At 45.8% G+C, this 21,806-nt stretch overlaps 1 protein-coding gene across 21 annotated transcripts in view; it reads right to left on the reverse strand.

The window, feature by feature from the left end:
* Positions 1 to 21,806, reverse strand: part of LOC137160143 (pyrin-like) — a 58,830-nt gene that overhangs the window by 36,121 nt on the left and 903 nt on the right. For 16 of the 21 annotated variants that reach the window (XR_010921796.1, XR_010921794.1, XR_010921790.1 and 13 more), the window contains exons 1-3: positions 5,538 to 8,109; positions 1,841 to 1,909; positions 985 to 1,044 (exon numbers count right to left, since the gene is read on the reverse strand). Coding sequence is in view for 10 of the 21 variants with exons in the window: in XM_067558587.1 (XP_067414688.1) it covers positions 985 to 1,044; positions 1,841 to 1,909; positions 5,538 to 5,829 (421 nt within the window). In the remaining 11 variants the exon portion in view is untranslated. Of the gene's footprint in view, positions 1 to 984; positions 1,045 to 1,840; positions 1,910 to 5,537; positions 8,564 to 9,832; positions 10,175 to 13,814; positions 19,113 to 19,495; positions 19,556 to 21,548; positions 21,801 to 21,806 lie in introns of those variants that run through there. The other 5 variants (XM_067558591.1, XM_067558590.1, XM_067558589.1 and 2 more) reach the window with 5 other exon arrangements.

Raw genomic sequence — 21,806 nt, forward strand, 5'->3', positions numbered from 1 at the left:
TGGTGTGTTAGAGTGAGAAAAGACAGGATATGGAATAACACCTGAGACATCTGTGAAATGTGCGTGCTAAGCAGCAAATCAGAGCTGCCCAGGGTCTGCCTACACCTAAAACTCTACAGTGGGATAGCTGGGCCGCTGTCGCACTGCTGCTGTAGATACTTCCTACACCAACAGGAGGGATTCGGCCATCACTGAAGTTAATCCACCGCCCAGAGAGGTGGTACCTAGGTCAAAGGAAATGTCCTTCTGTCAACGTAGCAATGTCTCCAATGAGGGTTAGGTCAGCTTAAATAAGCCACTCAGGAGTGTGGAGTTTTCCCATCCTTGAGCAAAGTATATAAGCCAACTTAATTTTCAAGTATAGACCCTGCCTCACCTTCTACCTCTTGGCCAAAACTGGCCTTAGGCAAATAGCGACGTCTGGGGGTTGCTGAGAGGAGAAACAGAGGAAAAGTGATGAAACGCTGAACAGTTTGAGGCAAGGTCAGATCTCATTTACACCTGTGTCACTCTGCTGTGACTCCACTCAAGTCTAGAGCCCTGATTCTGGATAATGTGAGCCAATATCTGATTTCAGAGTCAATGTGACAATCAGGAGCAACATCAATAGCTGAATTCTGATCTCAGTGACCCAAGTGTAAATTGAGAGTGACCCTACTGACATCAATGGGAACAGTGTTAGATTTTGATCTCAGTGAGTCTGGTGTATCCAGAGTGACTCCAATAAAATCAATAGTATCATGGCCAGATTCCGATCACTGTTACCGTGGTGTAAAACTGTCCCTAACCCCATTAGCTCTAGGAACCTGCTCCAGATTTACACTGGTGCACTTGAATGCTGAATGGGCCAGAAGGGGTTTATTTGTTGTGGGAGCCACTCACGTTGGCCATTTACAATAAGAGAAGCAGAACAGGGCATGGAGTAAAATCTGAAAATTTTCTGAAATGTTTTCCCAGAGCAGAGCTATAGTCAGCAGAACCCACCTCCTGCTTCCTTTAGCCGTGCAGACTGAGTGTGTTCAATTAACTGCCAGCTTGACAATCCTGGAAGGAAAAAGAAGAAATTAATGGAGTTCTGAAATGTGTGGGCCAAACTCAGGTTGTAGTTACACTGGTGTCAATCCGGAGTGACTTCATGAAGTCGATGGAATCACAGCCCCATTCCTTTTTTCCTCTTGAAAAACAGCCGGGTCCCATGCTCCCATCCCTGACAGGACAGACCCCCTTCACCCTCTCCAGATGCCCTAACCCAAGTCACCCCCTGCCCGCTGCCGTGGCTCCGGGCACCGAGTCCATCGTGGCGCTCGGGCCTGGCACAGGTGACTGTCCCCACCCCGGACCCATGCCCCTGAACCCAGTGCTGGGTCAAGTGGAGCCACACCACGTAATTACAGCAGTGGCTGTAAGTTGACCTATATTAGGTTGACTTATTTTTTAAGTGTAGGAAAGGCTTTAATCAGACAGAGCAGAGGGCACCACACACACTACGCTACACACACACACGCGCACACACTTAGTAATACAGACCTGTACTCAGCAGAGGGTGCTAGATGCACATATGAGTTAGGAACACACACCTGAAGAAGAGCTCTGTGTAAGATTTTGTCTCTCTCACTAACAGAAGTTGGTCTAATACAAGGTATTACTTCACCCACCTTGTCTCATGCACCGTCATGCACAGCTGTGATCACCAGGGGGTGTCACACATAAACACACACACACAATCATGATACAAAGAACCTTTCTAGGGAAAAGAAATTGGGTCCTGGGTTTTGCTTCCTGTCAGTCGGCGCAGTGACGTGCCTACCAATGATCGCTGGAAAATGTAGACCTCACTCACCTTCATCTCTGGTTGAGGGGCAGCAGCAAACCAAATTCCTCCACCAGTTGTTCCTTGATGTTGCACAGGCTGCGACAGAGAAACCCAGAGACAAACTCAGTCACACAGAGCAGGACAGTTCTGCATACAGGGCCCTCCCTGGACAGACACAACTTGACAGAACAGAGAGGCTCTTAGGTAGGAAGGATGGTCTAATGGTTAGAGCATGAGCTGCAGCTCTGGAAGGACTGGATTCAACTCTCTGTTCCATCACTGACCATGGGCAAGTCTGCAGACCCCCATCTGTACAATGGGGACAGTCAATAGCATGGCCCTATCACACAAGGCTGTGGGGAGGTTAAATAGAGGTGGTCATACAGAGTTGTGCTTAGCAGAGTGTGCTAGACACACAGAGAGCTTGTAAGGTGCTCAGATAGTGTGGTAGAGAGGCCAGCATGAATATTCAGAGAGAGAGAGAAGCAGGCAAAATCAGCCTTATAATGGGAACCCAGTTGTAACTTTCCCTATGGAGAGGAAGCTGTGCTAGACAGACATTCCCTGCCTGCGGAAACTTACACACAGAAGCTGGACGTGTTTCTCTCTCCCAAAATCTCCACCATCATTTTGTCACAGTGCCAGTCAGGGGACCTAGCGAAACTGATGCTAGCATAGCTTTCAGCAGGGGGACACTAAAATGGGGAGATTCTCTCCCTATGCTCTGCTATTCAGCCAGTGATGGGGGTGAGTTACATTTAAAACCCCTTGTGTGATGTAGAAAGTTGGCTAATTTAGGACCCTCCCAGCACAATTCACAGCTCTGCCATAGATCCCTTTGGGCAAATCATTCCTCCCCCCTCTGCATCTGGAAAATGCAGAGAATAATCTTTCCTTTGTCCATGTGGCCTGTTTAGATTGTAAGCTCTTCAGAGCAGAAACTGGTTTGTACTTAAAAATTAGATCAACTTAACTGATATCACCCAGAGCTATGAAAAATTTCATGTCCTGAGCATCATAGTTAGGACAAGCTAACCCCCAGTGTGGATGCAGCTGGGTCGATGGAAGAATTCTACCCTCCGTTCTCAGAGAGGGATTAATTATAGTGATGGGAAAATCCTTTCTGTCAATACAGACAGTGGCTACTCTATGTCACTACAGCAGCGCAGATGCAGCACCAGGGCTGTGCCTCTGTCGCGTAGCCGTGGCCTTACTCTGTGTAGGGCAGTGCCTAACACAACGGAGCCCACATCTTGGCTGAGGGCTCTAGGCAATGAGCCCTCTCTATGCAGTACTATCCTGGGGAAAACAGCATCAATGGGGCTCTGGAGCCTGCGTTTGCCTAGGATAGACACTGCCTGGGTTTCCTTGTGGGGGCAGTGCAATATCACTCGCTTAATAATTCCAGCATCTTGGCCTTTGGCGACTGGTTTCAATGTCTCTTTTTCTCACCGAACTCAGCTAACTCCGTTTCTAGCATGCGTCCTTTTGGGCTACAGAGCAGCAGCAGAGAGGGAGAGCACTGCACACATCAGAGGATTTATCTCGTATATACTACAGTAACATCCCGAGACCTCAGCTGACATCAGGTCCCCGTTGTTCTGGGCGCCGCACAGATGCACAGAGTATGTGCTCACTGCAAATGATTGTAGAGCAGGTAGGCATAGCCATCTAGCTAGCATGGGTGACAATAGCAGTGAAGATGCAGCAGCATGGACTGGCCACCAGCTTTGGTCCCCATTTTCAGCTGGGATCTTAAGCCACAAGCACTGTAAGCCGTGCCTTGGTTTCTGCAATTTTGGTCCCCAGTCTCTGCTGGGATCTTTGGCACAGGCAGCCTGAGCTGTGCCTCAGTTTCCCAGTGTTTGGGCTACCAGCCCATGCTGAAGTCCTTACCGCCATGTCTTCATTCTTATGGCACGCTACCCACATTCAGTCACACCTGCACGTGCCATGAAGACATACCCATCATGAGAGACAATCTCAGCCCCACCTTTACAGAAGGACTAGACAAGACAGGCAAAGGGTGGGAAGGGGAGACAGAGAAACAGAAATCACTTGCCCAAGGTCACCCCGCAAGTCAGTGGCAAAGCTGGGACTAGAGCTGAAATCTAGATCTGGGACCTTAGCCAATGGACCTTGCTAGCACCAGGAAACACGTGATTATTTTATCATGTAACCTCTCCACTGGGAGATTTCAGTGCCAGGTCAAGCACTGAGCTGGAAGCCGACGGAATCGTTCCTGATTAAAGCACTGGTGTGCCAGCTTCGCCAGGCTGCCCTGGGGCCATGTGGGCACCGCAACAGGGAGGACCATTTCCTGCCTCTTCCTTGCCAAACCTTACTGAATTAAGTGTGTGTCTCCTTGGAATCTCATGCTAACGGCAAAGTTTATGCATCATTACAGGATTTTACGCCACATCTCTAGGCAGGAGACAGGACCGGCGCAAACCTGAGAAGTGCTATGAACGTCAAAGGACTCTTTCAAACCATGGGCCAGACAAGAATGAAGTTTTAGTTGAGGGGGTTGCCTAGGAGATGCTGGAATGCAATTCCTACTTTTGAAGCTATGCCCTGAGGAGAAACCCATTGTCTGCTGCCAACCTGTTCCCAGGGTCCCACGATCTGAGGCCCCAGCCGTAAAAGGGAATGATGCTTACATTCATGGGGGTGTTTTTTCTAAGCAAAGGGGGTTATGAACACATAACCAGAGAACATCCCTTGGGGAGGGAGGGCGCGGTTGAAGGACTGACTCCTACCAAAGCCCTTGTTGGAGACGGGGTGATCTCAGGTAAGTTTATTTTCTGCAATGCTTTCCCCTTGAAAATAAATGGACTTGCTTAGAAAGGGCTGTGCGGTAACTTCACTATGGCAGTTGCTGTTCATCGCCTCCGAGGACAAAGCAAAGCAGGCCTGGCTTAGGTAGTCTGACTTGCTGGGGAACTCACATGTAGGCAGAGAGGTGTGCAGCCTGGAAATACCCTGGTCGGGGGGAGAGAGATGTGGGTCTCTTCTCAAAAGAGGTGATGGTTGGGGACCTGGGAGCGGGTGTCCTTGATGGACCACAGAGGGAGAATACAGGTGCTGCTGCCGTGAATTGTGACAGGCATGTCAATTCATCTCAGGCTGTCATTTTCAAATGTGCTTAGGAGATTTGAACAGTATTAAAATGAATGGGAACCGGCTCCCTATATCCCTGAAGCAGCTTTAAAAATCTCCACCCTTGGTGCATCAATTTTCCCATCTGGGACAATCATCTTTCCTTTGCCTGCCTTATCCATTTACTCTGTGAGCAATTAAGGGCAGGAACTAATCTATTATGTGCCTGTCCGGTGGCCCGCACAAGGGGGTTCTGATCTCAGCTGACCACAGCTAAGCATGGATTTGCAGTCTCAGCCTCCTTCTCACCATTAGACACAAGTCCTGGACCACAGAAAACTCACTGCTCTTTGGATAATTGTTATAAACCAGGGAAATCCTAGTGCATACTTTTTTCTCCCAAATGTTTAGACAGAGAGACATATTTATGAAGATGGAGATGTATAGACGGACAGAAATCTGTCCCTCCAGCAAACTCCTGGAATTTCTACTGCTTCTGAGTGGCGGGGGAGGGGGGAATAGTCCCTTCTCTAGCTAGTTTCCAGCTCAGCAATGTGAAAGAGCAAGGACGGCGGCACGGGGATGCCCTTGGACTCTGATCTCCCCTCCCCAGCTCATTCCTTACCAGCTCTCAACCAGACCATGAGTCTCTCTGCCAAGTTTCCCTGGTTAATAGCTCTCAGAGCCCCTGCAGCCACCTTCATTCCATAAGCATTCCCGTAGAAGAAGAACAGCAGCTCAATGAGGACTGGGGGATCCGCATTTGTTAGTATTTCTAAGGGGAGGTGTGCATATCCTTCTTTCAGCTTGATTTCACTCAGTTTCTCCTTGAATCCTCCTCCAGCTGTGCCAGTGTCTCCAGCAAGAGATCTTGCCTTGACTTCTCCATGCTGCCTCCTCAGACAATAGCTGATCATGCTGCCATGGGAAGCAGAGAGAGTCAGGCATCTGCTTCTGTGACTGCAACAAGTAGCGAGAATTGCGCACAGAGGACTCAGGAAGTTCCGTGGTGGAAAACCCTTGAGAAATAGTCTGACAAACCAGATTCCTTCCGTAGGATGACCAAAGTCCACATCTAATCATGGGCTGTTGGCCAGGATGTAGATTAGGACTCCACACAGCTCTGAACTCAAAGCAGAGAGCCTTCTGGAGCCAGGAGCAGGTTTGCACAGAGGCCAGGAGGAGACTCTAGCCTGTGTGGCGAGTCCAATGTTTTGGTTAGTATCACTGATTATTTGCCAGGTGACTTATCACATTCAGCATCGCTTAGTGGGGAAATCAACTCCCTTATTCCTGTCTCCTTTCTTTTCCTTTCTCTGTTTTCTCCATCGTCCCTTGTTCTGCATCTCTGTCTCCCTGGCAGCGTCTCCGGGGCATGAGGGACGTTCGTGGTCTGTTTCTCACATGCCGCAGGCCTCCTTCCCAGGCCTGTCAGTTTGCAGGCTCAGGAAGAAGGCCCTGAGTCAGTTTAAACTCAAGCTATTTATCCAAAAGTCTTTTATTTGTCTGTTGATCTCTGCACAATCTATTTGCATCAGTACATGTGAGCCACCCCCAGAATTGGAACCTTCGGGGTGGGGATTACAACCTGGCTGGCTTGCCTTAGTCAGCAGCCCCAGTTTTTAGTTTCTGGAGGAGCTGTGGGAATCATAGAAACAGAGTTGGAAGGGACCTCAGGAGGTCATCTAGTCCAACCCCTTGCTCAAAAGCAGGACTAACCTCAGCTAAATAATCCCAGCGAGGGTTTTGTCAAGCCGCAGCTTAAAAACCTCTAAAGAGGTAACCCATTCCAGTGCTTCACCACCCTCCTAGTGAAAAACATTTTCCTAATGTCCAACCTAGACCTCCCCCACTGCAACTTTAGACTGTTGCTCCTTGTTCTGTCATCTGCCAACACTGAGAACAGCCTAGCTCCATCCTCCCTGGAACCCCCTTTCAGGCAGTTAAAGGCTGCTATCAAATCCCCCCTCATTCTTCTCTTCTGCATACTAAACAAGCCTAGTTCCCTCAGCCTCTCCACATAAGTCTTGTGCTCCAGCCCCCTAATCATTTTTGTTGCCCTCCGCTGGACTCTCCAACTTCTCCACATCCTTTTTGTAGTGGGGGGCCCAAAACTGGACACAATACTCCAAATGCGGCCTCCCCAATGCCAAATAGAGGGGAATAATCACTTCCCGCGATCTGCTGGCAATGCTCCTACTAATGCAGCCCAATATGCTATTAGCCTTCTTGGCAACCAGGGCACATTGCTGACTCATATCCAGCTTCTTATCCACTGTTACCCCCAGGTCCTTTTCTGCAGAACTGCTACCTAGCTCATCAGTCCCCAGTCTGTAGCTGTGCATGGGATTCTTCCGTCCTAAGTGCAGGACTCTGCACTTGTCAAACCTCATCAGATTTCTTTTGGCCCAATCCTCCAGTTTGTTTAGGTCCTTCTGTATCCTATCCCTACCTTCCAGGGTATCTACCACTCCCTCCAGCTTAGTGTTATCTGCAAACTTGCTGAGGGTGCAATCTACCCCATCCTGTTACCATTTTTAAAGCTATTGAACTGTTTTATTTCAAAATTGGCCTGATGCTTGAGTCTCAGTGAGCTCTACAGAACAAGCCAAATTTGAAATATCTATTTTAAGGTTATCTGAATACAACAAATCTGGGACCAAAACAGAAGGTGACTAAGTAACTCTTTTTTTTCATTAAATCTCTTAGATCATTTTCTGGATGGTGTAACAATAATACCTAATTCTTACATAATGGTTTTCATCAGTAGATCTCAAAGTGCATTACACAGGGAGGTCTGTATCATGATCCCATTTTAAAGAGGGGGAAACTGAGGCACAGAGCAGGGGCATGACTTGCCCAAGGTCAGCCTGCACGCCAGTGTCAGAGCTGGGAATTGTTGGAGTGAAATGCACAGTGGCAGAAATTGGTCTTTAGAAATATGTTTCAGTGCACAGCTACCCCATCAGCTGCATGCCTTTTGTGAGTTATTCCATACTCTCTGCACTGGGCAGGGCTCACACTGATTGTATGTAGTAGCTGATTCTCAGTCACCTTGAACCGGGAGCAGGTCATTAGGGATAATGTAGAGATGAAGGGTCGTCTTTGCCAGCTGGAGTGCCCAGTAGAGCAGCACAACAGAGCGGATCAGAGCTGGTGGCTTAGAGTGATTCCCCCAGACCACTCCATACAGGGAGAAGCTGGGGTTCCTCAGCATAGCGTGGAACAATGTCCTCGCATTGGCTTCTCCAGGGTCATCCTCCCTCGATGAAATGGGCAATTTGCATCTGGGAATGGTCAGCCCCTGTTAGTAGGGCACAAAGCAAATGCTGCTCCATGAGCCTGCCAGTTCTGCAAACACCTTCCCCTGCTCCCGTGTGGAAACAGCTCTGGGGGCTCCTTAGATTCGGGTGTTGGCTCCAAATGTCCCCCCCTTTCCCTATGCTCAGTGTGACCCCACTCCCTGGGAGCTCCCAGCCTGGGTTTGTATTATACTCCCTGACAGCCAAGCAGCTGCTGTGCAGTGACGTGTGGTCCAGACCCCTGGAAATAGGAACAGAATTCTGCACAATCTCCACTCCCAGGGCTAAATCACAGCTTACAGCCCAGTCATTTCTATTCCACTCAGCCCGGGTAAATGACTTGGGAAATCTATGGATGAAAAGCCTTGTATTAATAGTGCTCAGTACCACATTAATGATCGTGATCCTGACTACGGCTACAAAATTGACTAGTTCCGCCAGGGAAATAGGTTACAATAAAGATTTAAATTGTAATAATCAGTATGGTTACAATCCTGGTTCTGACAGCAACTGTGGCAGCGACTATAACTGTGATTGTGACTGAACTTTCAATTAAGTTTGTGACTGTGACAAGAATTGTGGTCACAGCTGTCATTTCAATTAAGATTGCGGTAATTACTAAAATTCTGATTATAGCAGATTAGTGTAATTACACAATAACGTGGAATTGATTATAATTCCAGTAACAATTATTATTTGATTATAATTGTGATTGATCATGACTGCAGTTATGGTTGTAAATACAGACTCATAGATTTTAAGTTCAGAAGGGACCATTATGATCCTCTAGGCTGACCTCCTGCACAACGCAGGCCACAGAATCTCACCCACCCATTCCTGTAATAGATCCCTAACCTATGACTGAGTTATTCAAGTCCTCAAATCATGGTTTAAAGACTTCAAGGAACAGAGAATCCACCAGCAAGTAACCTGTGACCCATGCTACAGAGGAAGGCAAAAAACCCCAGTGCCTATGCCAATCTGCCCTGGGGGAAAATTCCTTCCTGACCCTAAATATGGCGATCAGCTAAGCCCTGAATATGTGGGCAAGACTCACCAGTCAAACACCCAAGAAAGAATTCTCTGTACTATGATTAACATAACCATTGGGACTGAAGTAATATTTCTGATATTAGGGTTATACGTGTGATCATCATGAATGTGATTATGCATTGTGATTAGAGGTGGGTGAAAACCAGATTTTTCAGTTCTTTGGCAATTTTGAAAGTCACAAATATTGTTTTGGATGGAATGAAACATTCAGTTTCAACCACTTTCAAATGATTTTGAACTTAACAAAATGAAAGAAAATTTGGAAATTTAAAAAAAAATTTACTTTCAAAAATGTAAATATAAAAGATTTCAATTTTTTCTGAATATTTTGTTTTAGGCTTTTTTCCAAAATGAACAATTCAGGAAAAAACTACACAAATTTGTGAAACTTTTTGGTGTTGCCAAATCTGCATTTTTTGCCTCCTCTCACCCCCCAAAAAAGGGTTAGTGCAAAGATTTTTGTTTAGCTCTAAGTGTGATTAATATCTACTTAATATTAATACACCTACATTTGAGATGGGTATGATTATTAATTTATTTGCTAATTATTACTTTCCTACCTTACCTCTGAGACACAGGGAGAGAGGGAGGTGAACAGCTGTGTCTGGGGCACATGGTTTGGGCTCTACTTCCCAGTTCTCAGTCAAGGTGTCAAGCCCAGTTACTGCCCTTGGCTACCGGACCTCTGAGACACAGGAAGTGCGGGAGGTGAATGGCTGCCACGGCCCTGGGCGGTTCCACCGGGATGTCGAACAAAGGGCCAGCGATCATCCATTTAGGAGTGCTCCATGCACCTAGCCACTGATCCGAAAAGCCGTATCCATATTGGATGGTCACAGTTGCCCTCACCTCAAACCCCAGTTCGGTTTCAGAGCAACGGAACGAGCCTGCCGCAGAGAAGCAAACTCTGCATGGCACAAGGAGGGAAAAAAAAAAAAAAAAAGAGAAGAACAAGCTAAGCAGCAGTAAGGTTTCCTGGACTAACCCAGTTGCTGTCATAAGAATGTAAAAACGGCCAATCTGAGTTAGATCAATGGTCTAACCAACCTTGTGTCCTGTCTCTGACAGTGGCCAATGCCAGGTGCTTCAGAGGGAGTGAACAGAACAGGTGATCATCACGCGATCCATCCCATTGACCATTCCCAGCTTCTGGCAGCTGGAGGTTGAGGGATACGCAGAGCATGGGCTGTGTGTCCCTGATCATCTTGGCTAATAGCCACTGACAGACCTATCATCCATGAATGTATTGAATTCATTTTTGAACCCAGCTATATTTCTAGTCTTCACAACATCTTCTGGCAATGAGTTCCACAGGTTGACTGTGCACTGTGTGGAGAAGTTTCATTTTGTTGGCTGGTTTGTTTTAAACCTGCTGCTTATTAATTTCATAGGATGATCTTTGGTTCTTGTGTTATGTGAAGGGGTAAACAACACTTTCCCCACACCATTCATGATTTTATAGATCTCTATCATATCTGCCCTTCATCATCTCTTTTCTAAGATGAACAGGCCCAGTCTTTTTAATTTCCTCATAAGAAGCTATCCCACACCCCTAATCATTTTCGTTGCCCTTTTCCATACCTTCTCAAATTCTAATATATATTTTTTGACATGAGGCAACCAGAACTGCACACACTATTCAAGATGTGGGCCTACCACAGATTTTATAGTGACATTGTGATTAGGGCTGTCAAGTAATCACAGTGAACTCAAGCAATTAATTTGATTTGAGTTAGAATCATAGAATATTCGAGTTGGAAGGGACCTCAGGAGGTCATCTAGTCCAACCCCCTGCTCAATGCAGGACTAACCTCAGCTAAATCATCCCAGCCAGGGCTTTGTCAAGCCGCAGCTTAAAAATCTCTAAAGATGCAGATTCCACCACCTCCCTAGGTAACCCATTCCAGTGCTTCACCACCCTCCTAGTGAAAAACTTTTTCCTAATATCCAACCTAGGCCTCCCCAACGACAACTTGAGACCTTTACTCTTTGTTCTGTCATCTGCTACCATTGAGAACAGTCTAGCACTATCCTCCCTGGAACCCCTTTTCAGGTAGTTAAAGGCTGCTATCAAACCCCTCCTTCTTCTCTTCTGTAGACTGAACAAGCCTAATTCCTTCAGCCTCTCCTCATAAATCTTGTGCTTCAGCCCCCTAATCATTTTTGTTACCCTCCTCTGGACTCTCCAACTTGTTCACATCCTTTTTGTAGTGGGGGGCCCAAAACTGGACACAATACTCCAAATGCAGCCTCACCAATGCCAAATAGAGGGGAATAATCACTTCCCGCGATCTGCTAGCAATGCTCCTACTAATCCAGCCCAATATGCTATTAGTCTTTTTGGCAACCAGGGCACACTGCTGACTCATATCCAGCTTCTTATCCACTGTAACCCCCAGGTCCTTTTCTGCAGAACTGCTGCCTAGCCCATCGGTCCCCAGTATGTAGCAGTGCATGGGATTCTTCCGGACTAAGTGGAGGATTATGCACTTGTCCTTGTTGAACCTCATCAGATTTCTCTGGGCCCAACTCGATTAAACAAATTAATTGTGATTAATCACAGTTTTAATTGCACTGTTAAACAGTAATAGAATCCCAAATTCAATGTATTATAAAAATACTTTTGGATGCTTTTCTACATTTTCAAATATATTGATTTTAATTACAGCACAGAATACAAAGTGTACAGTGCTCACTTTATATTATTTTTATTACAGTTTGCACTGTAAAAAGAAACAAAAGAAATAGTATTTTTCAGTTCACCTCATAGAAGTACTGCAGTGCAATCTCCATCATGAAAGTACAATTTAGAGATGTAGGGGTTTTTTTTTTGTTCTATGACTGCACTCAAAAACAAAACAATGTAAATGTTTACAGCCTACAAGTCCACTCAGTCCTACTTCTTGTTTAGCTAATCAATAAGACAAACAAGTTTGTTTACATTTATGGGAGATAATGCTGCCCACTTCTTATTTACAGTGTCACCTGAAAGTGAGAACAGGCATTCGCATGTTGTACTGTTGTAGCTGGCATTGCAAGGTATTTATGTGCTAGATATGCTAAACATTCATATGCACCTTCATGTTTCGGCCACCCATTCAGAGGACACGCTTCCATGCTGATGACGCTCACTAAAAAAGTTGTGTTAATCAAATTTGTGACTGAACTCCTTGGGGGAGAAATATGTCTCCTGCTCTGGGGTTTTACCCACATTTTACCATATATTTCATGTTATGGCAGTCTCAGATGACGACTCAGCACATGTTGTTCGATTTAAGAACACTTTCACTGCAGATTTGACAAAACACAAAGAAGGTACCAATGTGAGATTTCTAAAGATAGCTACAGTACTCGAGCCAAGGTTTAAGAAACTGAAGTGCCTTCCAAAATCTGAGAGGGATGAAGTGTGGAACATGATGTTAGAAGTCTTAATAGAGCAACTCTCAGATGCAGAACCCAATGCAGAACCCGAATCACCAAAAAAGAAAATCTGCTGGTGGCATCTGACTCAGATGATGAAAATTAACATGCGTCAGTCTGCACAGGTTTGGATAATTATCAAGTAGAACCCATCAGCAGTATGGATGCATGTCTTCTGGAATGGTGGTTGAAGCAGGAAGGCATATACAAATGTTTAGTAAATCTGGCATATAAATATCTTGTGATGCCGGCTACAACAGCACCATGTGAACACCTGTTCTCGCTTTCAGGAGACATTGTAAACGAGAAGTGGGCAGCATTATCTCCTGTAAATATAAACAAACTTATTTGTCTTAGCAACTGGATGAACAAGAAATAGGACGGAGTGGACTTGTAGGCTCTAAAGTTTTACTTTGTTTTATTTTTGAGAGCAGTTTGGGGTTTGTTTGTTTTTTGTTTTTTTTTTTTTTTTACATAATTTTACATTTGTAAGTTCAACTGTCATGATAAAGAGATTTCAATTCACCACCTACAAGTACTGTAGTGCAATTATTATTTCTTTTGTTTCTTTTTTATAGTGCAAATATTTGTAATAAAAATAAATACAAAGTGAGCATTGTACACTTGGCATTGTGTTGTAATTGAAATCAATATTTTTAGCACTCCACTTAGGACTAAATCAAGAATTGCCTCTCCTGTTGTGCATCCCAGGACAAGCTGCTCCAAGAAGCAATCATTTATGTAGGCTAGAAATGTTATCTTGGCATCCTGTCCTGAAATGATGTACCCAGTAAATAAGGAGGTAGTTGAAATCCCCCATTATTATTGCGTTTTCTGTCTTTGTAGCCTCTCTAATCTTCCTGAGCATTTCACAATCACTGTCACCATCTTATGGTTATCACCACTTACCCCTAAACAATTTCACCACTTATTTAATTGATACACCAGAAGCCAGAACCTTGTCTAGGTTACACTGGGGCAGCTAAATGGGGGTTACCATCAATGAGCATTTTATCATGAAATTGTCTAATGTGGAGACAGTCCCAGTGCAATAAGGTCTGGCCTGTGCCCACAGACACAGATTCCTGCAGAGGGGGTGACGCCAACCTCCCAGCCCCAGCTCTCACCTGTACGTCTCCTGGTTCCCATCTGGGCCCCAAACAATCTCTGGCTTTATTTCTCCTGGAAGATCCTAAAACACAGGAAACAGGCCTTAACTCAGCCCCACTGGGGATTTCCCACTGCAGAGCTCTTGTGAGGAAGGAATCTTGTCTGCTGGAGCCAAGAGTTCAACTGGGGGCTGTTTCCATGGCCTGTGACCCTTGCAGCGAGACTGGCAGAGCAGACTCAGTGATCAACTGGATTCCAGCCCTATAGGCAGTCATCCCCCTGGGATGTTTCCCAAGTGACCAAGATGCCCCAGGTCACAACTACAATGCCTGGTTATCTTTAGCTAGTTGAGGTGGGACCCTCGCTGCAGACTGCCAGGTGTGTTCACACTCCGGATTGCAGGAAGAGAAGTTCTGTGGAGTCAGGAATTGTCTCTCTAGGCTACCGGCTGCAACAAGGTGGGTACTCCCAACATCTCTGCCAGGAGAGATGGAATTATTCCACATCGATTCAGTCCTTCAGCCCAGGGCCCAGCTATTTCTTTGTTACATGAATTTCTACCACTGAAGCCAAGAAGCGCTGCACGCACACAACTGATTAGGCCTCTGACCTGCCTTTGGTCAGAGTGCTGATGTGTAACAGGCTCTGTTACAAATAGCACAGACACCAAAAGATAAAGTAAAATGGGTGTGCACTGGCCATTCTGATGATGGCTTATGAGACAGATTTGAAACCCAGCATTTAATAAATGCAACTGACACTATCCCTTTAGACATGCTTGAAGGGGAGGGCAGATTTCCAACCCCACTCTCCCAAATCTACATTCTGATCATCTAGCAGACAAAGGCACAGTGAGATCCAGTGGCTGGACCCTGAAGCTGAACAAATTCAGACTATGCAGAAGACACACATTTTTTAATAGAGAGGGGAATTAACTGCTGGAATAACTGACCTAGGGGATGTGGTGAATTCTCCATCACCAGGAATCTTCCAGTCAAGACTGGATGTCTTTCTAAAAGTTACACTCTCATTCAGTCGAAGTTATGGGCTTGATACAGGAATTACTGGATTAGGTTCTCTGGTCTGTGTTATGCTGGAGGTCAGACTAGATGTTCATAATGGTTTTAAAATCAACAAATCTATGATATGACAGACTCAGAAAAAGTCTACACAGCAGCTGGTAGTGCTGTGGCAACACAGGTGATGGATCAGGCTAGCCTGAACACAATCTTGCCCGAGCTCCATGGCCACACGGCTATTTTTGGGTATAATCTCAAGGAGAGCCTGTTCGCGCACAGCTACCCGAGCTGGGAATCACACCTCCCAGCTTCTGTGTAGACGTACCCTATCAGACGGAGACCCTGACAAAGGCACATGGAGTCTTCCTTGCAAATGCAAGGCATGTCATTCACTCGGGTTAGCTAACAGGTTAAAAACAGCAGCAAAAACACAGTACCTCAGCTTTGAAAGCAGGTTAGTCACTCGCATTACAGCCTATAGGGTGGCCAGGGTCGAACATGAGCTACTAATCTGAATCAAAAGCAGAGTTGCTGTATCTGCACTGCTAGTTTAACTCGAGTTGAACTATCACTTTGTTCTGTGGTCCACGTCTGGAGCTCCCAGGCCCTACTATAATATACCTGATAAATAATGTACAGAACCTAGCACAACGGGGTCCTGGTTCATAACTGGGACTTCTGGGGTGATCATAATACACCTAAGAAATAATAATAAAGAACACAGCTTTTTTTTCTGCAATGAAGACATATCCTTAAATAGTTTCTGGTTCCTCCATTTGCCATCACCTGATTGGCCCACCAGGCACAATCCAGCCTAAATAAATTCCTTCTGATCTAAACAGTGGAGGCATTAAAATATCCCAGACCCAGCTCAGAGAGTGAAATCTGAGCCAGAAACCACAGAGACGGGGACAATATAATATAAAAGGAAAGAGACTGACAGACAATGAGCAATGGAAAACACACACATAATCCCCCTTACCTCCTCTCTGGGACACAGTTTGCATTTGTCCGTTCCCCAACTGTACCCAGTGAGATCCTCTGTCCTGCTTTGTTTTTCTGCTGCAGATGGCGAGAGATTATTTCAAGTAACACAATCTCCAGGGGATTTTTTAAGTGCAATTGGATTTGTTTGTGTTGGTGGGGAAAAAAAGTGAAACCAGAGCAGAGGTAGGTTCTGCAGCCTAGAGGATCTTAGTGAGTTTAAACATCAAAAAATTCTTTGGGTAGGGCTTAGCTAAAAAGAGAGACCAAGGGAAAGAGAGGGGTCATAAAAAGACAAGGGGAGAGGATGATGGAGGAGGGTGCAAGGAACAGATGTGGAGGGGAAGAAACTGTGAAGAAGGGATCGAAACCAATAGCCAATCAGCGCAGGGAAGAATACTCTCAAAAGCAGCCTGATGACAATGCCAGCAATCGACTGGAGATTAAATCCAGTGCAGCTGAAGGGGGACGCTGTGTGCATGGTCTGAACAGCAGGCCAAGACAGTGTCTGGATTCTATCCACTCCGGTCCATCAAACTTCACCTGGTCAATTTCAACCTCACTCACCCGCAGCGTCAGCCTTGGAGCCAGGGAAGGAAAGATGCTTCTTTATGAAGGCAATTACTGGGGACAGTAAAATTACAATACGAATAAATCAGTATAAATATCTAGCACAGCTCTCTAGCACCTTTTGGCCCAAAGTGCTTCTCATAGGTAGAAACACAGGAACGGACAGACTGGATCAGAGCTGAGATCCACCTAGCCCAGTGTCCTGTCTCAGACAGCGGTCAGTATCGGATGGTTTGGAGGAAGGTGTAAGCACCCTGCAGTAGCAGATGTGGGGTGATCTGTCCCCCCACATAGGTCTCATCCTGGTCTCTAATAATTAGAGACCAGCTTAAACTCCGAAGCAGGTGGCTCCATATCCTCTGCCAAATCTTTGTCATTATTAATTATGTTAACTCAGGACTATCCAATCCCTTCTTGAGTTTTGTTAAATTCTTGGCCTCAGTGTCTTCCTGCGGCAGGGAGTTCCACTGGCTAATTACACCTTATGTGGAAAGGATTTCATTTCATCGGTTTTGAATTTGCCACCTTCCAATTTCATTGAATGTCCCCTTGTCCTTGTATTAGGAATTGGGGAGAACTGAAGCTTCTGACCTCCCTTCTCCATGCCATTCATTATTTTATATAATTTTTTATCATGGCCCCTCTTATTCAACTCCTTTCTAACATAACAATCCCAGTCTTTTCCATCTCTCTCCATAGGAGAGTTTTCCCAGCTCCCTCCGATCATTGTCATCACCCTCCTCTGAACCCCCTCTAGTTCTACACAATCCCTCTGGAGATGGGGTGCCCAGGAATGCACACAACAAGGCCACACCACTGATTTATATAAGGCATCATGAATCCGACTAAATCCAGAGTGACCCCACTGAAGTTAATGGAGTTAGGGAGAGATCCTGATCTCAGCAACCCTGGTATAAATCCAGAGGGACTCTGCTGAAATCAATGAGTTTAGGGGCAGCTTCTGATCTCATTTATTCTGGTGTAAATCCAGAGTGACTACTTTGATTTCATTGGAACCAAAGCTCTTTTTCGTGGGTCCAGATGATGAAAACGTCATCAATGTAGCGTAGGTAAAGGAGAGGTGCTTGGGGATGAGTGCTGAGGAAGCGATGTTCTAGGTCAAGCATAAAAATGTTGGCATACACTACCACCCCCACACACGATACAATTCTGCGGTGACCTGGAATCCTACTTCCGCTGTATCCGACTCAAGGAATATTTCCACCACACCACTGAACAACACACTAACCCACAGATCCCTTCCTACCAACGCTACAAAAAGAAGAATTCTGCATGGACTCCTCCTGACGGTTGAAACAACAGACTAGACTTTTACATAGAGTATTTCTGCCGACGTGCACAAGCTGAGATTGTCGACAAGCAACACTGCCTACCCCATAACCTCAGCCGTGCAGAACACAACGCCATCCACAGTCTCAGTAACAACTCTGACACTATAATCAAACAGGCAGACAAAGGAGGTACCATTATCATCATGAATAATCAATAATTTCCACCCCACCACCAATCTCAGCCTGGATCAGTCTACACAAGAAATCCACTTCCTGGACACTACAATACAAATAAAGGATGGTCACATTAATACCACCCTATACTGAAAACCAATTGATCGCAATGCATATTTTCATGCCCCCTGCTTCCACCCTGGACACATTACACAATCCATTGTCTACAGCCAAGCCCTAAGATACAACCGGATTTGCTCCAATCCCTCAGACAGAGAAACACCTACAGGATCTCCATAAAACATTCTTGAAACTACTATACCTACTTGCGGAGGTGAAGAAACAAATTGACAGAGCCAGACAGTTACCCAGAAGTCACCTACTACAGGACAGACCCAACAAAGAAAACAGAGCACCACTGGCCATCACCTACAGCCCCCAGCTAAAATCTCTCCAATACATCATTAAGGATCTACAACCTGTCCTAGCAGATGATCCCTCACTCGCTCAAGCTATGGGAGGCAGACCTATCCTTGCTTACAGACAGTACCCAACCTGAAGCAAATACTCACCAGCAACCAAACACCATACAAGAGGAACACTAACCCAGGAACATACCCCTGCAACAAATCCCGTTGCCAGCTCTGCCCACACATCGACTCTAATGACACCATCACAGGTCCTAACCACATCAGCCACACCATCAGGAGCTCATTCACCTGCACGTCTACTAATGTAACATATGCCGTCATGTACCAGCAATGCCCCTCTGCCATGTACATTGGCCAAACTGGACTGTCACTATGCAAAAGAATAAATTGACACAAATCAGACATAAAAAATAGAAACATCCATAAACCAGCCGGAGAGCACTTCAGTCTCCCAGGACACTCTGTAAATGACTTGAAAGTTGCCATTCTTCTACAAAAAAAAACTTCAAAAACAGACTTCAGAGAGAAACTGCTGAGCTTGAACTGATCTGCAAACTTGACACAATCAAACTGGGTCTAAATAGGGACTTGGAATGGTTATCTCATTACAAGAAGTGATTGTCACTGTTCACACATTCTCACCTTCTAATCAACAGTTGTGAATAGGCCTCAACTACTTCCCCATTGTTGTTTAACCTTGGATATGTATATATGTACCTGCTATTTGATTTCTATTCCTTATGCCTGCAGAAATTAAATGTATTAGTCTTTAAAGTGCTACAGGACTCTTCTTGTTAATCCTGGGGCTGCCACTATCCATCGCTGCAGTGAATTTTCCCCAGGGCCCCTGTCATCCTGAGCGACTCTGAACCCACCAGCTGCTAGCATCCCTCCTTCACCAGGGGGAATCTCATCATCTTCATGTGTGAAGTGGCTCTCTGGTCCTAAAGACAAGACAGGACAGTATGACAGAGCAGAGTTCCCCATGAAGAGGTGCTAGAGAGTTGGCTGCACAGGTCAGAGGAGAACTCTCTAACCCTGAAGTGACGCTCTCCAAGCCCCTGCACTGACATCCAGACAGACAGACATAGGGGGAGAGAGCGAACGATTAGCATTACGTGATAGACACACATGGCTCTGTAAGATATTCAGGTATCGCGACAATGAGCTTGGGATAAAGAGTTCTAAGACCACAAGGCCAGGTTTCCACGGGCACAGCACAACTCACCTGAATCACCTGCTTTGGTGGGAATGGATGGCTTCCACTCTTGTTCGGGGTGGCTCGAAGCTGGGGGAGAGAGTTAGGAGAAAGTGAATTTAAATGGTAAAAACAGGCCAGGACTAGAGATGGGCAACATTTTTCCTGTTACTTTTTGTCAACAAAACGTGCAGATTCAGTGACCCCAAAATGTTTTGTGAATGTGTGTCAGTTTGGCTGAATTGTTCAGTTAGGAGAAAACCTTTAAAAATATTCCAAAAGAATCTGAAACACTCACTTCATGTTGGCATCTTGGAAACATTTGGATTTTTCCCTGCAAAACAACTTTTTGTTTCAAAGTTTCCTTTCCTGTCTTTTAAAAGCAATCAGAAATGCTTTAAAACCGTCAAAGTGAAACAAAAGTTTTCAATTTTGCCAAAACAAACTCAGAATGAACCATTTTACATTGTTTTGAGTTGCCATTAATTTAAAAAATAATAATAATAATAATAATTTTCAGTTTGACCCCAAAAGGAATTTTTCTCCCTGATTTTTCAGAATTTCCAGCAAACCCCTCCCCCACCCCCCACCCCCCAAAATCTATATTTTGCACAGGACCAGAATAACCTGGGAACGTTAGGACTACCACTAGGACAACTCTACCCTTCAGTATTTGGTTTATGTTTCCAAGGCTCTTGCAAGGAGAAAGCACCAGGCAGCAAGGAAGTTTCTGTTCTATCAAATCAGTTCTCCATACACATGGATGATAGTTGTTTAGTGTTGTTGATAGACTATAGTGGCATGCCCTGATCACAGGTGTCAATTACAACAAGGTGCAAGACAGGGGAAATTCAGCCTTTTAGAACAGAGGAGAACAAAAGCTTGAGATGAGGAGGAATGAGCAAAAGGAAGAAACATAAAAACGGCCGTGCAGGATCAGAGCTATAGTCCATGTAGCCCAGTATCCTGTCTTCCGAAAGCGGCCAATGCCAGGTGCTTCAGAGGGAATGAACGGAAAAGGTGATCATCACGTGATCCATCCAGTCGCCCATTCCCAGCTTCTGGTAAACAGAGGCTAGGGAAACTTCAGGAATCTTTAAGACATTTGTAGCCAAATAATTTTGGCTGGCTATCCTTAAGATCCATTGACCCTCATACCTCAGTGAGGTAAGTAACAAGATATGACTTGCCAATCTCACACATACAGCTTATGTCTGAGCCAGGACTTGAATGCAGGTTTCCGTACTCTGAGGACACCCCACAATCCACTAGACCAGTGGCTTCCACTTACTTAATTTCCACTGTGATTCACCTGAATAAAGATTGAGCAAAATCAGAGCCAGAATGTCAGCCACAGAGGACTGAAATCTCACTTGCTGAATATTTGCTATAGAAGAGGAAATGCTCCAATACCATCATGGCCCCTATCCTGAGAGAAAGGCAGGCTGGTTCTGTGGTTAAGGAACTATCCTAGGGCCCATGAAATCAGGGTTCAATCTGCAGTTTGGTCACAGACTCGTGTGACATTTGTGGAAGTCACTGACTGTCTGGGCCTCTGATCCCCATCTGTAAATTGAGGATAATAATCCTCCCCATGTCTGCCTTCTCTGTTTGGATAGGGAATTCTTTGGGGCAAGAATTGTCTGTCCAGGGCCTGGCACAATCGGGTCCCCAATCTCCTTCAGGGTTCGTGCAGCGCCCCTTGCTCCCAAGTGAGTTATCCCTGCTCACAAGCAGCACGGGAGAGTGGGACCCAGCAGAAGGCTGGACTGTGGGAGATTTCACTCATTTGACCTTTCAACCCCCAGCTTCCCCACACCCTTGAGCAGCCAAGTTCTCCCACATGGCTATGCAAAGGTCATCCAAGCCCAGGGCACTCTGGGATCCTTGCCCGTAAACCATTGCACTTGAGTCCACCGGGGCCCAGCAACAAACCCTGTAAGATGTGTGCGCACGCTCCACTGGGCCTTGAATGAAGGCATATTGTAACTGGAGTGAAGAGCGATTGCTTCAGTGCTAGATGAGGCCCAGATGCACCTCTCTGGAGACTGGCATTAACATCTTCCAAGACTTTCGTAACCACCTTGGAGTCCCTTCTGCAGTGCCGGATCAGCAGGTCAGTTAGCGCTGTAGGGTCAGCCGGTGTGACGGGGATGGGCTCAGATCCCACCTTGGGCAGGATTTCACTCAGTTTATTCTTGAATCCCTCGAACTCCTCCTTGCCCAGGGCTGTCAGACCCCTCAGCAGGTCACTTCTCACAGGCATCTCCATGCGACTTACTTCCTGAGAAGCCTGGCCAGGGGCAGCAGAGAGAGGCAGGAAACTGAAGCTACACTGCCA

This window comes from Emydura macquarii, unplaced genomic scaffold (genome assembly GCF_026122565.2).
Source record: "Emydura macquarii macquarii isolate MOO-44397 ecotype Brisbane River unplaced genomic scaffold, CSIRO-AGI_Emac_v2 contig_2141, whole genome shotgun sequence".
NCBI lineage: Eukaryota > Metazoa > Chordata > Testudines > Chelidae > Emydura > Emydura macquarii.